The sequence below is a fragment of the Rhamphochromis longiceps genome, linkage group LG3 (assembly GCF_057381845.1).
Source record: "Rhamphochromis longiceps isolate RC_006_pf linkage group LG3, R_longiceps_female_GT1.1, whole genome shotgun sequence".
Taxonomy (NCBI): domain Eukaryota; kingdom Metazoa; phylum Chordata; class Actinopteri; order Cichliformes; family Cichlidae; genus Rhamphochromis; species Rhamphochromis longiceps.
Genome location: NC_140559.1, coordinates 39,893,923 through 39,905,959, shown reverse-complemented (window position 1 = coordinate 39,905,959; position 12,037 = coordinate 39,893,923). Strand labels below are relative to the sequence as shown.

Genomic DNA, 12,037 nt, shown 5'->3' with positions numbered 1-12,037 from the left:
TGTATTTGTATCAATAAAGTAACTACCTCAATTCAGTTACGTAAATTAATTTTTACAGCTAAGCCTTTAAAATAATTTTCTATTCAGTCACAGTAAAATCAAGTTCTGATGGAGAAGAACTGATCAAGCAGTCAAAGTAGGAAGTGCCTTTGGTAATTATGCTAACATGAACATTTAATGTGGTGACTTATTCCTATTCTTTAGCTCATAGTACTGTTTCTAACTGAAAATCTGTGTCTTTTGTGTGGCTGTTTTACAGGTCATTGAGTCAAATTGTAGGAGCAAAACCAAAAACGCAAGCGTTTTTATGAAGCCACAATGCTTTTCTGCTACAGAAATGTCTGTAGCTTGTTTAGTATTTTGTGTTTTGGTGGTGAGTTTTTATTTGGTATTTATGTTCTCTGCTTTTACGTAATAACAAAAAACATCATTTAAAGTTAGCTTTTGCAGCATTACATAAGATAGCTTCCTATATAGGCAACAAGAGCTACTATGTGTTGAAAGTCTTTTTAAATTATTTAAAAAATGACAATGTATGAACAAATGCATTTCTTCACAACAATTTTATGCATTTATAGATTTTTAAAAATATATTAACCTGAGTATTTTGTTCTATCATGATGTCTGTACAGTATAACTTTGAAAATATGAAGGATTTATTTTTGTTACTTTCAACTAAATGACAATGTATACCATGTGAATAGTAAATGATAGTTACAGGTTAAAGTGAACAGGCATTTAGTGCTGGGGTTCTCCTGGATTATTTGGTAAAATGAGTGTGTAGAACAGTCCATGAAGGTGAATTCTGCTGTTTTTAATTTTCCTCTGTATTGGGCCTAATAAAGGATTTGCAGACCATTTCTTTCTTATTTTAACTCAAAATTTGAAAATATTATTTTCAGACTAAACCTCTCAAGATCAGAAAATTATGGAAATGTCAAAATGTGACCAGGGAACATTGTGACATTTTTTTGACCAAATGTGCATTATTTTGAATATTTTTTTTTTTTTTTTTTTTTGTTTGTTTTTTTTTTGTTTGGGGCGGGGGCGTATCTAACCATGCTATAGAGCTTCATCCTTTCACGTGGTGCATGTAGTGTTGCAAACCTTGAGTTTTAAGTCTGTGAAGTTTCTCAGTCATCCAGTGAATCACTATCTAAGGAGCTTGGAAAGAAAAGCATCTGGATTTATTTAGGTTTCTTAAAGACAATTCACCTGTCATCCAAGCTTCTTCAGTTCTAAGCATGTTTGGTGGACAGTCCCAGATTTTCACCCAAAAATCAACAGTTCACCCGAAACCTTTGTGACCGACACCTGTTTTCACACCTTGGCTCGTGTGATTTGGTAGAGGATCAATAGGGGTTCAATGACCCTCTTAGGGACACTCCCAATAGGACTTAAAATCTGAGACTCTCCACCAGTTGTGCTTAGAACTGAAGAAGCTTTGTCACAGCTTTTAAACAAAACCTATTTAATTAATTAATTAATAAAACATCAGAAAGTGACAAAAGAATCCTGACAAGTTTTTTTATTTTTTTAATTTCATTTAACCAACAAGGACATATTAAGTAAAATATAAAACCTTCCCACAGCTAACAAGTACACAAAAATTACCATTCCTTAGTTATAATTCATCATTTTTGTGTTAACATGGGCCACGCACCAAACTCATGTATTTGTGCTTCCCCAGGAGGAAGTGAAAGTTTCAGTGTAACTGCAGATGTGAGCTCATACTCATGAGAGGTCTACCTGTTTAAACATGCAAGTGCAAGTACACTTACACAGTGTTAGTGGTGAATGTGAGGATGAGACATGCTTTGCACAAAAGTAATGAAATCCCATAATAGAAAATAGGGGAATGCAGCCTGTGGTTTATCCCCAAAATGTTTTGTTTACCAAATGACTTTTTTAAAACAAAGAGAAAGCAAGCAGACAATAAAAACACATCTTATGTTCTTATGTTTAGACTGCACATTTTTATATGATCTGCCTACACTTTAAAAAAGGAAAGAAAGAAAACTCCACACTGTGAGAAGTGATGGAAACTCTCCTTTAGAAAAATATCAGGATATAGTTGTCAAGAGAATCTGTGAAGAGTGTGTTTCTCGCGCTGATAACCAGCTGTTTTTATGATTATTTATAATACGTTAATTTAATCATTATTCTGTCAGTTCAATACTTCCCAAAATATTGCTATTGTAATGTATTTTCCAGATCAGACAGACATGTTGTCATTGTTCAAGGTAGGTCCTGTCAAAAATTAGCAGTCTCAGTTGGATATGTGGTAATATTCATATTTATGTGAATTTCTTAAGCTATAGATACTTGTCCCATATTTCTCAAACTGAAAAACACATAGCAAGGTACAATCATTGACTGTTCACAGCCTATAGCCACTAGAGGGAGACATTGTGCAATTTATAATTTATTAAGTTAACGGTTGGCAGATTGTTGAATAAATTCAGTCAGTGTTTTACACCAACCTGTCTGCTGATCTCTGTAGTATCACGGTAAAAGGCTCCATTCATTCAGTAAGGTCAACATCACACTCTCTTTACAGACAATAGCACTTTGATTAATAAGGGAAAAAACCAGCACAGCACGAATAACGTTTCTGAAAGCTTAAAATGGAGATATAGATAGTTGCTGTTGATAACTGTAATTGGCACCTAATGTATAAACATCATCTATAACTGCATAGGAGAGACAAGTTGTGTTAGGTTTTCATGTATCTAAATAAAACTATGCCGAAACATGTCCGCAAAAACATGTTGTTTCACATGTTTTTTTGTTTTTTACTTTAAAATTCAATATGTGTTCAGTCATAGTTTTGATGCCTTCAGTGAGAATCTACAATGTAAATAGTCATGCAAATAACTTTACTGACTGCGTACATATCTCAAGTACTTGTGGTTCCTCAGAACGAGTGGACATTTCAATACATCTGCAGTTGTGACGGCACTTTTTTTTAAAACAGGAAAGGGTGAAGAGATAATCTTTTTCAAGAAAAGGACTGTGCAGCAAGCTTATTCACACTGATAAGAGATACAGCTTCCTGTTGCACACAGTTCTTTTTTAACATGTTCATATGCATCTGAGCATGAGAGAGGAAACATTTCTCACAAGTACAGAGACATTTTCAGTGTTGGATGTGAGGATGGGACATGCTGTGTTCTGTGTATTGGGGTTATTTTGTGAGTACACTGAATATTTACATTGTACTGTTTTAATTCTTGTATAAGTTTCTTTGAGAGGATAGATAGTTTGGTATTTTTAACCATTTCACTGAGAGTTGGGGATCACCTGTTAGTTAATGCAGGCTAGTTGGCGTAGGCATAACACTTAGTAGTGACCTTGTTAATTACACACAAAACTGTCATCAGTGAACCACCAGCAAGTTGTAAATTCATTGTTAATTTTCATATCAACATTTTTTTGTCAGTTTTATAATATCTGAAGTGTTAACTTCCTTTTCAGGGCTGAACACACTTCACTCTTGTGGACAAGCTCAAGGTGATTGCGGGCTCTTTTTTCCCCCTATTGCATGGCTTCAGATACATCTATGATACAAATACCATCAGCCATATCTTATTAGCAAAATTACTATCATTCTAGGCCGTTCAATTAGAAAGAATTAACATGATTAATTGATGAACAGAATATAGATTACGTATAAATTGTTCTTACTGATAAAATTTCAAGCTTAACATATCAGCCGACACCCTATGACGAATACGGATGTAGTGTGTTCTGATTAAACGAAGATAAACAAGTTTCACTAATTTATAACAAGGTTGTAAAAAACGTAAAAGCCCTTAGCCAGTGTTATAGCAGTGCAGTGTCCCTATGCAGGAGACTAAAAAGACATTTATCTGTGTAGTTAGTTTAAAGGGTGATCCTACTGAAAATTTTGAAACAAATAGAGTATGAGTGAATGCTGAGCGCACACAGATGACAAATGATCAGGCTGAGAGACTGGACTGTGAATTTGAGCTCATTAACGCAGACTCGCCAGGAGAAGCAAGTATGAACTGATGTGAAATATATAGAGACTGGATTAATATAACATAAAGAACATTCCAGCCATTATTAAGATGACTGGCTCTTGCTCTCATAAAAGACAATTGAAAATCAAGGGAGGGAGGAATTAGTGTGCTGTTGCTGATGCGCTGGCCAAAACTTGCCAAAGGCAGTAAAGGCTTGCCAATGTGAAAACTGAAACAAGCTCCTGTAATTAAGTAACTGCACAGCACCAAAGTCAGAGCTAGATTGGCATTGCTGAAGCGAGAACTGCCAGGTGGTTGTATCCGTGCATAATGTGATGCGGGATCAACAAATTCTGCTTCTATATGAATGTTTCCAGGACAGTGATGATGACAGGATTGTATATTATGTTGCAAATGATCGGGATGAATAAGAGCAACTAATAGCACAAACATAACAAAGACATGAACAAGATGCACAGAGGAGTCTGCAAAGGAGAATGACAAATCCGCAGTGAGATTTAAAGTACTCGGCATGAATGCTGATTGCCCTGGGGAAGGTGATTGGACTAGACCAGTGATGACACAAACAGCTTGACAGCGTGGGAAAGTGGGAATGATAAAGCTTAGATTTAGTCGGCAGCACCTGGGAGCAGACTCGGGCTGGGTAACCTCACTGATTTCTAGAATCAATTTGATTCCGATTCACAAGGTTCCGATTCGATTCAAATTTCGGGATTCCCAAAATCCTGGTAATTTTGGCTCAGAAAATCATAAATTATATAATTCTAAACGTTTATCAGTACTGACACTTGTGAGAGTTCATCAGAGGTGTGAGCATCACAGCAGATGTCTTTGTATCAAAGTCACTGAGGATAAAACACAGAAAAACATGAAGGGGATTTTCATGGCCTGGCTTTATAGCAGATAACCTTTAAAATACTCTGCAGTAGATCAAAAACTGAAGAAAACCATGAACCAACACATGAACATTACCTGATGCTGCTGAAGTTAGCAGAGCAAAGTTACAGAGGTTTTATTAGAGACACACCTAAGCGTTTTGCAATTCCACATAATTTTTAAAAGTTTACATTTCTTTAGTACTGAACGGCAGAAATTTAGGTTTTCTTGTCAGAAGTCATTTAAATAAAAAACAAACAAACAAACGGCCGACAGCACTGTGCACAACGATAGACTGGTTGGTAATAAGCAAGCGAATTATGCAGAAAACAGAGATGTGATGGAAAACTGTTCTTGAAATACAGAGAGAGAGAGAGCGTGAGAGCTGTGCAGGAAGTGTGATTTTATTCAGTGCAAACAAACCCCAAGCAAGAGGGACTTCATGACGATGTTTATGTGAAGTGAATTGTAAATCGTGGTTTGGATCTTCTTTTGCTGCTGGTTCAGTCAGTTTTGGTTGGAGAGAGATGAAACCTGCAGCTTCAGAATCTAGCGCAAAACACAAAGCGCGGACCCGATGCATCAGAATCAGTGAGCTGTCGGCTTTCAGCCCCAATGGCAAGTACACGGGCACAGACATGCCGCTAACTGATTCTGATGTGTCCGATCCACACTTTGTGTTTACGTCTTTTTTTGGGATCCGTTTACCTGCTTTCATTTACTGTTTTACCTGTTTGGTGGTTGTTGAAATAGTTTTGTGAGGTTTAACCTGGGATTCTGGAGTTTTCAGCAATATAAATTTATATTTAAAATTTGATTCAGGATTTTAATTAATTGATATTGCTTTATTCAAGCGGTTTTAATCAGAAAAGCGATTATCAAAACCCACCCCTAGAGCAGACAGATGTGAGACCACAGATCTTCCTTATTGAATTTACACATAAGCTTCATTTCTTTAAAACAAACACTGCTCATGTGTACTTTGCTTACTCATCTTTACTGCTTGAGCAGTTTCTTTGACAATGTATCGCAACAAGGAACACAAAACTACTGCTACCAAAGAATGTGTGACAAAAAGTGATAAAAAATATCTTGAAGAACTGCTGAGTATTGTTTGCTTTACTTACGCGGACATGCATGTGTTCATTCTGAAAGATAAACCCAAACCTGATCTCAGTGTGTCTTCATCATGGCTGCGTCCTGGGGCATCAGTGACTCTACACTGCAGTGTTAGAAGTCACTCTGCAGAATGGAGGTTCTACTGGTATCAGGCTTTTTTCAAAAATTCAAGCAAGGGCTACTACTTTGAGCTGCTACCAGGTGGTAAAAATGGAACTGCACAAAATTCCTACATTGTTCATGGACAGAAACAGACGGCAGGATACGCATGTAGAGCTAGAAGAGGACAGCCAGAGCATTTCACTTCGTACAGCAAACCTGTATTTGTTTGGTCTGCAGGTAAGTGTGAATTGCCATAATGCATAACAATAACATTTTAATACAGTTTTTATTAATACAATTACTTCGAGAAGCATTTAGATTCCTAATTTCATAATATCTCAGTGGCTGTTTTGATCCCACATTACATGTTTCTAAGATTCTAGTTCAGCAACTGCAACTGTCAAAGTGACTCCTGACAGAGTGCAGCACTTCTCTGAAGAGTCTGTCTCACTGCGCTGTGAGGGAAAACCTTCTGAGTGGAGAGTGATGAGGCTGAGTGAAGCAGGCACACTTGCAAACTGTTCTGTCTGGGGAACAATGCGTGGATCCACCTGCACGGTAAAAAATGCTACAGCCAAACCAGCCGTGTACTGGTGTGAGTCTAAACTGGGTGGCTTCAGCAATGCTGTCAACATCACAGTGCAAAGTAAGTATTTTTGCATCCTTTTTTTCTTTTTTTTTTCTTTTTTTTTTTGTTTGTTTGTTTTCCTGTATGACTCTGCAGGTTCTGCCCACATTGTGTCACAGTAAGCATCCTTTCAGTCAATAAGATTATATTTTTGAAAGTGTTAGAGTTATGTTTGTGTAAATATAAAAATGCAAGCGTAGTAAACATACTCATTCCTCACCTTTATCTTATTATTTTTTATTCAATTTGTCATTAATGTGAAAACATGCCTCCAGTAAGTCATCAGACCTTTCTGTTACCTTACATTACCACAGGCCACAATCTTTCTGCCTGAGTTTTGAATTTTTGTATTTACCTTTTATGTTTAATTGTTCTGAGTCTTTGAGTTTTGAATTTTATTTATTTCAGGTTTGGTTCTTTATGGATATCTGCTCGATTTTGTCTTTAGACTTTTGCAAATTTCATTGGTTTCAATTCTCCTTGCCTCCCTGTATTAAATCTGTTATTAAATCTCTGTCCCTGTCAATCGGCCAAGGTTAACCCAAAACCTTTCCAAGCTCTTTAGATTCCTGTCTTAGGTGCTTCTTTGTTTAGTCACTTCCTGTTTTATTTTAGTAGTCTCCTGTTCCTGTGATGGCCCTGTGTCTCCAACACAGTATTTTAAGTTTTCTGTAGTATTTGGTTTCTTGTGTTTAAGTGTTGTTGTTTTTAAAAAATTGTTTGCAATATTAGTACATTGTTATGGTCTCTGTTAGTCACTACCTGTTTTGCTTTGACAATCCCTCTTGTGCGTGATGTTCAATTTACTTCCTCTGTCTTGTCAGTTACATTCAGCAGTGTCAAATCATCAACAGATTCGATACTGCAGTTAATGCTCACCCTTCTACTCACTTAGCTGTAGTCGGCCTGCAACCCACAGCCGTGCAACTCTCTCCCGTCTCCTCACTGCACCATAATCTAGTATGAAAGAACAGACACCTCTCCCCCACCTTTCACTTTCACTCACGACCAGGTTCAGAGACAAATGATAAGACTCCACTTGGGGAAATATACTGGACCAGATGGGGCGAGTCCCTGCCTCATCAAGGGCTGTGCCTCCATCATCGACCAGCTCCAATCTATAGGATCCTCTTCACTTATCTTAGTAGCTCCACTTCGGACACTGGCAGATGTCATCATCTAACTTCTCAGTTGTGTTTATGCCGATCTGGACCAGCCAGCAAGCACTGTGAGGGTCACACTTTTTGACTTTAACAGCACATTCAATACCATCAGGCCGGCCCTCCAGGGTGATAACCTGACAGTGATGCAGATGGATGCTTCTTTTGTGTCCTGGATTGTTGATTACAGGACAGGAAGACCACAATATGTGCGTCTTAAATATTGTGTGTCTGATAAGGTGATGAGCACCACACTTATTCATCCTTTACACCACAGACTTCAGCCACTGCACTGAGACCTGCCATCTTCAGATGATTTCTGATAACTCTGCGAAGGGTGAATTCATCGGTGGGGATGATGAGACAGAGTATCAGGCTGTGGTTCACTCTTTGTCTCGTGGTGGGAGCAGAATAATCGGCAGCTCAACGTGACAAGGACCAAGGAAGTGACTGTGGACTTTAGGAGGACCAGGAAACCAGTAAACCCTGTTTTAATCCAGGGGGTTGACAGTGTAGACAGTGTGGAGGACAATAAATACCTCGGAGTACACACTGACAATAAACTGGACTGGGTTAAAAGCACAACTCCACTCTACAGGATGGACCAGAGCTCTCTCTATTTTGTGAGGCAACTGAGGTCTTTTAACATCTGTCAGACAATGCTCTGAATTTTCTACACGTCTTTTGTGACCAGGGCCATCCTCTAGTACATATTCTGATGTGACATTGTCTGACTGTTTTACAGAAAGCAATATCATTCTTGTGAGCCCGGTCCACCCAGTTACTGAGGGAGAAGCTGTTACGCTCCACTGCAAACTGAGGAACACAACTTTAAAATCCTCTGTGCTTTTCTTTCGAAATGATAACCTCATCAGCAATGACACCAGAGGGAAGCTGAATATCCCTGCAGTGTCAAAATCAGATGAAGGCTTTTACAAGTGTCAATATTCAGAAAAACAGTCACCACAGAGCTGGATGTCAGTAAAGGGTAAGTTTGTTTAAAACTCTTCTTCAGCCCTTCTTTTTGCAAATACTCCCTGCAACAACACTTTTGGTGTTTTTATGTGAATATGGATCATTTTAAATCACATTAATGTACTAATAGTAGTGAGTATTCATACTTTGTGAAAACAACTGAACATAAAACTTAAAAATAAAATGTACGGTATTTGTTTTTTATTGTAGCGGTATCCAGGCCTTTAAAGTCTTCATTTACTGTGCAGATGATTATTGGATTTGTTTGTGGGATTTTACTGATTGCTATCCTACTCATGATTTATCTGAAAGTCAAAGGGTGAGGCCTTTTCAATTGATTAAAATCTGATTCTGCCTTCAGTTTCTAATGCAAAATAATATATTTTCCTTATAAAAATTATTGAGTAATCATCTTAAAGAGCATACATGTTTATTAGTCATCAATTATTTCTATTCACTTTTTTTTCAATATTTTTAACATTATTTTCTTTCAATTATTTTACTACATTTTACAGAACACAGTGCAAACAAACCCATGTTGATTCTGCAGATTCTGAGGTTAGCCAGAATGCATGTCAGCTTGAAGCGCTCTACTCTGAAGTCCATGGTCAGTTTTGATTAACTAACCCAAATCTTCAAACGTTTTTAAAAGTTACTGACAAAAAACCTTTAAAATGTCCCTTTTTTAAATGTACGGACATATTTTTAAAATTAGATTCCACTTTTGCAGCATTTCAGTTTCTGAAATATCATTAAACTGTCTGTTTTCTGTCATCTTTTAGATGATAATCTGCTGTATGCCCTGGTAATGCACAAAAACAAAGGTGAAACCCAGAACAATGCAGGTATTTTAAACTAGCATTCAATTCAATTTCAGTTTTCTGTTCATGTTAGTTAAACTTGATTGTTTTTGTAATTTATGTAACATCTAACACACATAATCTGGACCTTAACTGGTTTCTCCATTTACAGGTAGACCATCACAGGCAGCAGCGGATGGCGCTATCTATTCTGAAGTCAGACTACAGGAAAACAGCTCTTGGTAATATAGGCACATATTAAGTCTACATCATCTGTATATATATTTTCATCCAAGTTCATAGAAAGAAGCTTCAGCTTTACAGCAAGAATTTCCTGAGTTTGAATCGACCTAGTTGGACCTTTCTGTGTGCAGCTTGCATTTTATGTGTGCCTGTGTGGGTTCTCTCAGAGTACTCCGCTTCCTCCTACAGTCCAAAGACATGCATGTTAGGTTAACTGTGTCTGTGAATGTCCAAAGTCATCTGACTGTGTTAGCCAAAATGTTCAGGGTGTATCCCACCTTTTTCCCTGTGACAGCTGGGAGAGGGTCCAGGAAGATTTTCTCTGTAATTGAACATATTTTGCATCTGTAGCCCTTACAGTTGTCTGGATTGGTGTTAAAGCTGCTTCTTTCATTTTTTTTTATACTTTTGCACTTTTCCACTTGAATTCTGCTTGTCCTTCAGTCTTGTCCACACTTCCACTTAAAATCTAAAGGTGAGAGGTCTTTCTCTGAGTCTCCCCTCTTTTGTAAAGTCCCCCTCCTGTTTGGAAATTGTTTATAACATATTCTGTTCAAACCTGCCAAACTGTCAATAAATGTGTCACTGTTAATTTCTGTGCCTTTTTAGTACCACATAAAGAATATATATAAATATCACATGTGGTGATGTGCTATACAAATAAACCTTACTTGATTTGACGAATAAAAAAAATGTGGTCATCATTAACAAAATGCATGTGTAATAGTGTGCTCAAGAAAATTTTCATTTAACGTTACTACTACTGCTAAAATGTGATCTTTGCATAAATTTTTAATTTTTAATCACATTGGGGAGTGAGAGGGGGACTCAAGGTTAAGATTGCATTCATCAGCACTACTCAAGGGAGGATCATTCTACACTAGGGGAATATTGCTCACCACAAAGCCAAATTATGTGATTTGGTGAATTTGAAATTTAATTTACTGATTAATTAGTAAATTAAATGTGAAATTTGCCTTCAGTTTTTACATTTTGTTGCAGTTATGTATGTTGTTAACTTGCATGAATAGAGAGCAGCCAAGTTAAACACACCTCCAACATCCAATGAATACAGAATCATCAGAGCTACTGAGTCTGACAGTGGAGGATACAGCTGCCGGGGCAGAAGGGACTATTTCTTCTCAGAGTGGAGTGATATCATCACACTGACTGTGTCATGTGAGTTAGAAAGAGCACTACCTGTTGCAGCAACAAAAGATAAGGATGGCGCCAGTGTCTGGCAGCCTCGCCTCTGTCAGTGCACCCCAGGGCAGCTGGATGTCCATTATGAGCAGTATGGTGGCACGGTGGTTAGCACTGTTGCCTCACATCAAGAAGGTCCTGAGAAGATCAATTCCACCATCAAGCTGGGGTCTTTCTTTGTCGGGTTTGCATGCTCTCCCCACGTTTGCGTGGATTCTCTCCAGGTACTCGAGCTTCCTCCCATAGTCCAAACATATGCAGTTAGTGGGGATAGGTTAACTGGTAACTCTAAATTGCCCATTGGTGTGAATCTGAGTGCAAATGGTTGTCTGTCTCTGTGTGGATGGATATCAATAACCCTAAAGTATATCAATAACAAAATTGCTCCAAGATATTTTTCCGATTGTCTCCCAGTTTCTCAGTTACAGGGCCCATAGATGTGATTTGTCATGTGCTTTTCTAAAAGCCAAAACACATGGACAAAACAGTCATTCTGTGCATCAGTTTGTAAAACACAATTTTATGTTTATCTAAATGACATTATGAGTGACAGAATGTAAAATACAAACACTTGCAGCATAAGCTACATAAATATTTACGGAGTTGTTTTGCTGCTATCATATAACTTTAAAAAAACGTCTGCTTAATTACAAAAAGGTAACAAACATGAACAAATCAGATGGTGTTGTTGGGCAAATTGTGAGGAAATGCTAAAAGTTTTGTAGCATTTGGCTGCATTTGGCGTGTTGCAGTGAACCCAGCTGTATTTCAGTAATAACTATTACGATCAGATTGCCAGAGCAACTGTGGGGATCTTCTCGCTTCGCCTTATTGCTTGAGGCTTCACTTGTGATACATGCAGCATTGATTCTGCAAATAACTGTCAAGTCTTATATGGCATGCTTACACCTCTGTTACTTTGCT

General features: G+C 37.7%; 2 protein-coding genes across 2 annotated transcripts in view; both read left to right on the top strand.

The window, feature by feature from the left end:
- LOC146674646 (Fc receptor-like protein 5) overlaps window positions 1–949 on the top strand; it is a 62,932-nt gene extending 61,983 nt beyond the window's left edge. The window contains exons 25-26 of the mRNA XM_085401100.1: window positions 88–152; window positions 260–949. Of these exons, the coding sequence (XP_085257226.1) occupies window positions 88–140 (53 nt within the window). The 3' untranslated portion in view covers window positions 141–152; window positions 260–949. The remainder of the gene's footprint in view (window positions 1–87; window positions 153–259) is intronic.
- Window positions 950–3,116: 2,167 nt separating this feature from the next.
- On the top strand, window positions 3,117–10,603 carry LOC146674645 (uncharacterized). The gene is made up of 9 exons (XM_085397566.1): window positions 3,117–3,194; window positions 3,478–3,513; window positions 6,039–6,341; window positions 6,481–6,750; window positions 8,638–8,880; window positions 9,078–9,186; window positions 9,383–9,474; window positions 9,650–9,712; window positions 9,840–10,603. Exons 1-9 carry the CDS (start codon window positions 3,158–3,160, stop codon window positions 9,911–9,913), a joined length of 1,227 nt encoding a protein of 408 aa, XP_085253692.1. The 5' UTR covers window positions 3,117–3,157; the 3' UTR covers window positions 9,914–10,603.
- Window positions 10,604–12,037: the final 1,434 nt, after the last annotated feature.

Excerpts from the sequence above, each read along its gene's own strand:
- LOC146674645 (XM_085397566.1), top strand. The coding sequence starts at position 3,158 with ATGGGACATGCTGTGTTCTGTGTATTGGGGTTATTTT. Across the intron at positions 3,195-3,477 it reads CTGTGTATTGGGGTTATTTT|GGCTGAACACACTTCACTCT; the intron begins GTGAGTACACTG and ends CTTCCTTTTCAG. Across the intron at positions 8,881-9,077 it reads GAGCTGGATGTCAGTAAAGG|CGGTATCCAGGCCTTTAAAG; the intron begins GTAAGTTTGTTT and ends TTTTTATTGTAG.